The 4497-nt window shown below is 43.5% G+C and overlaps 1 protein-coding gene across 1 annotated transcript; it reads left to right on the top strand.

The window, feature by feature from the left end:
* LOC8077551 (probable protein ABIL3) lies at positions 387-3804 on the top strand. The gene is made up of 9 exons (XM_002457005.2): positions 387-1105; positions 2030-2112; positions 2228-2378; positions 2541-2640; positions 2728-2823; positions 2899-2935; positions 3069-3193; positions 3294-3385; positions 3558-3804. Exons 1-9 carry the CDS (start codon positions 977-979, stop codon positions 3708-3710), a joined length of 966 nt encoding a protein of 321 aa, XP_002457050.1. The 5' UTR covers positions 387-976; the 3' UTR covers positions 3711-3804.

The following is a 4497-nucleotide window of genomic DNA, read 5'->3' as shown; positions in this document are numbered from 1 at the left end:
AATTTTTTGGTTTAAGGTACTATGTATTTTTGTTTTTTTTTAATTATTGTCTAATCATGTACTAACTAAATTCAAAAGATTTATTTTATGATTTTTATGTAAATTATGTAATTATTTTTTAGTTTTATTTATATTTAATACTTTTTATATGTATAGTAAGATTTGATGTCACGAAGATTATTAAAAAATTTTAAATTTTTAGGTAAACGTCGGAGTGGGAGGGGCAACCTCGTCCATAGGCGGGCCATGGCGTCCGAGACTCCGAGTTTCACAGCAGAGCGGTCCATGTCCCACTCATGCGTGTCACGTGACCTCTCTCTGGCTTGTGCCAGCCCTTGTGATGTTCATTGCACAAAACCAGTGGAAAGGAGGAGGATTGGATTGATGAATGTGAAACGGAAGCGCCCTTGCTGATGCTCGTCTCCACTCCCAGGCTCCCAGCAGACAACAAACAAATAGGCTCTTTTAATCCTGTCCTGTACCCATCCTCCCTCTCTTTCTTTACCTACTCCAATCCATCATCCATCTTCTTCCCCGTCCGTCGCATTCATCCGATCCGCCCCTTCCCCTCCCATGGCCCATCACCCTTGCTCCACCAATCTCTAGCAGCTTGCGCACCAGCAAGCTTCCAAACTTGCTCTACTCTGGGACGAGCGGGACGGAGAAAGGGAGGGGACCCAAACCAGATCTTGGCACCACCAACACTGGTAGAGTAGGGCTGAGGTGGTTCAACTCCCTCCCTCTCCCTCTTTTCGTGTCATATTCATAGGCTCATAGGTGAGCCACCGCCGCCCACCCAGCGGATTGGAGCTTCGCCGTCTCCTCCCCCTCCTTCAAAAGCTCCCTGCTTTCTTGGGGGGTTTTGGTTCCCCCACAAGGTTGGGGGGAGGAGGGGTTTTGGTGCTCCTGAGGCTGGGAGAGAAGCACGAATCTATCTTGGCAACAGGGGAAGGAGAAGGAGCCGTCCTGTTTGCCCATGGAGGCGGTCGCAATGTCGCCGTCATCCGTCTCCTCCCACACCCACACCCACGACGACCCTGACTCCGCCTCCGTCACCGACGGCATGTCCTTGCAGGAAGGCCTCCTCTTCTCCGACACCCTCAAGGTACTAGTAACTAGCATCCCCCTTTTTTCCCTACTTACTATCACTCCCCCGTTCTTATTGGATCTAGCTCATGCGCTTGCGGAAGAAACCAGGCTGATTACTGCCTGCCGGCGTTCACACCAAAAACAAAAACAAAATGCGATGCTGTGTCTCATTTCCCTGTGCGCTTTGCTGTCCTTGTCAATCACAAGATTTTGTCCCCAATTAGGTCTATCCGTCTAGTATCTCTATCACACACTGTGCTACTGTAGGGTGTGTTGTCCTGTCCATATCTCGTGTTACAGTAATATAATTAATCTTGTACGAGCATACTACAACCAATAACATCAACCATTTATGAAGCTCTAGCCTTGAAATCTTAGATTGCTCTCTTCCTTTCGACAAAAGTGAGAGAATCATGCATTACTGGTATATAATAACTGCCTTTGCAGCTCTATAATGGCCGCACCTTTTCTCCCCTGCTTTTGCCCTTATTAAGCAAAAGCGCCATCCCATTTGGAGTTTGAAAATGGACTTGTTTGTATAACGGCAACAGGACGCCGACCCAGCACCAAGGCTCTTGCTAATAAAGCAGCATCAAGGCTTTTTGTGATTTATGCCGTTGCTTTGGCCATATATGCTAGTGCTATTTGTTCGACCAAAGTTTTTAACCTGCCGTTGAATTGAGCGTTACCGAGTTTACTGCTCTGCTAATGTCAACCTATAACGTGCTTGCTGCCATCTATTGTCAAATTTGTCTCTGCTGTGCTTGGGGGTAAAGAAAAGCAGATAGGATCCTTGTCCACAACCACAACAAAACCCCCCACATGGCTATGCCTTTGTTAATGATTAATGTGTCCTCCATATGTGCTTAGCTGTCATTTATTATTACTATCTCCTATGCTCTATCCGCCTGAGTTCAATAAATTATTGCTTTATTTGTAGGACCTGAGGAATCTGCGGTCACAACTGTACTCAGCGGCAGAATATTTTGAAGTATTCTACCGAAACAATTCGCACAAATCTACGTATGAATCCTTTTCTGGATCTTTGTTTCCTTGTTTGTCCTGTTTGCTGTTTGCTTCAATAAAGAAGTATCAACACTTATCCTCTCATCATGTTCGCACTGATCTTCTTATGTAGGGTCATGACGAGTTTGAAAGATTACACGGTTGAGGCCGTTGTTAGCACAGTGGACCATCTGGGTTTTGTGTCATACAAGGTGGATAATCTTGTCAGCGAGAAAGCTGACGAGGTTAACGAAACAGAATTTCTAGTATCTTCAGTTGAACAGGTATAATGCTAAAGTGACAACTGTGGAAAATTTTCCTTCTAGTAGATTGTTCTCTTGACCCTGTTTTACAAGTTAAGCCCAATACGGAATGAATATCAGAGATAGTATTACATTTTTCCACCTGTACCATACCGTTCAGATCACTGTTTCTTATGATTGTAGAGGGTTCGGATTTGCCAACAGACAACTGACCAGGAAGGAAGATCTCAACAAGCTCTTCTCATCAAGGCGCCAAAGTACCATAGGCGTTACATATTGCCAGGCAATTTCACACTCTATTTTACTACCACGTTATATAGTAGTCCTTTTTGGCTGTACAGATCATCATAGCTAAGTTGTATTTGTATAGGCCTGGATCTATTGGAATCTTCCATTCACCCGGTTTCGGAGCCTCCACGGTATAACAGGCAATATACAAGTCGCAAAATGCACAAGTCTCAGTCTTGTAAGTTCATCGTATCTTTGATCTCTGAATTTCTCAAAAGGTTACTGTGATATTGATCTGAACTCCTCCTTGCAGCCATTTCTACCCCAGTCTGTCGGCAGACTACGATGAGGTAAACAGATACTAACTCTCAGGCCCCTCTGTTGCATGTTCACTTTTGTTTGGGGTCAAAGTCAACTGATCAATGTTCAATACCCAAAGAGAGACACTGATGGAAATTTTCTTTAATGCCTGGTCTTCTGCAGGCGTGCTCGTGAACCATCTCCTACACCTAACGATGCATATCATCGGTCAAGGTCCTTGTCACCTTCCCGTAAGGCACGAGCTAAATCTCCATCTCCTCGAATTGTGAACACAAACACTACAAAAGGTACATTGTCCTTTGGCTGACTCAGCAGATATCTGAATGTGAAGCTTGCATAATAAAAGGACATTAATTGGGTATTCTTGCATTCACTTTGGCTACACAGAAACTAGGGCAGGCTCACCGATACCAAATTCTAATCCTCTGGCACGGTCCGCTACGGTTGCAAGAAGACCATCGTTGAGCTCAAAGCATTTGGTATGCCCTGAGCATAGTGTTTACTCATTGCTATGTCAGTTTTGGGTAACCGTTGTTTGTCTAGAACTCTAGCTTAGTAGGCATAGGTTTCTAAAAACATTATTGGGTTCCCATTGTGTTTGATCATAGAAAACAACTTTTTGAAATGCGGTCAATTTTTCGTAATGTGCAGAGACAAACTTCGATGCAGCTACACACCGACTGGGACCAGCACAAGGAACAGCAGAAAAGCTCAAGCAAAGGCAGGGGTTTCCTCAAGTCACTGCTCACGAGGCGTCGTTGGAGGAACGACGAGTCGTTGTACAGTTACTTGGATGAATACTGATTGCTGGGATGTTGGAACCAAAGTCTGGTGTTATCTGAATCTTTTTGATATATGTGATGTTTTGCTTTGCCAAAAGGTTGGTTTCCCGTTTTCATTCTTCATTGCCTATACGACAGACACATGGCCGAGGCTGCTCAATTCTGATGCAAAGGGCACACGTTTTAAACAACCGCGTAACTCGATTGACTAAGCCGCCCTCAATTTAGACAGCAGTCCAACTAAGATTTCTCCACTGCAAATCCAAGCTTTTGTCTATAATATAACACCTTTGCTGTTAAGCATGTAGCTTAGGGCATGTTTGTTTGGGCTTTTTGGGAGCTTTTCAACCTTAGGGCTTGTTTAGTTGTGAAAAATTTTTAGATTTCACTGTATGTAACACTTTTGTTTTTATTTGACAAACATTGTCCAATTAACTAGGTTTAAAAGATTCGTCTTGCAATTTACAGACAAACTGTGTAATTATTTTTGTTTTCATCTATATTTAATGCTCCATGTATGTGTCGTTAGATTCGATGTGACTGGAAATTTTAAAAAGTTTCTGGGTTTTGGTAGGAACTAAACAAGGCCTTAGCTTGGGACCTTCCAAAAGCCAAAAGCTAGAGCTTTGCCTTGGGAGAGCTTTTGGATCTCAAAGCCGAGGTTCAAAAACTTCTAGAAAAACTTTAACTAATAATTTGAGACTTCACCACCAAAGCATGCCTCTAAACCATTGAGGACTATGAGAGACCGTAGGACATTAACCATTGTTGAAGTCTATAGATACCTTGCAATAATGGCACGAAGGCAT

Source organism: Sorghum bicolor, chromosome 3 (genome assembly GCF_000003195.3).
Source record: "Sorghum bicolor cultivar BTx623 chromosome 3, Sorghum_bicolor_NCBIv3, whole genome shotgun sequence".
Lineage (NCBI taxonomy): Eukaryota > Viridiplantae > Streptophyta > Magnoliopsida > Poales > Poaceae > Sorghum > Sorghum bicolor.
This window is presented reverse-complemented; position numbering and strand designations above follow the sequence as displayed.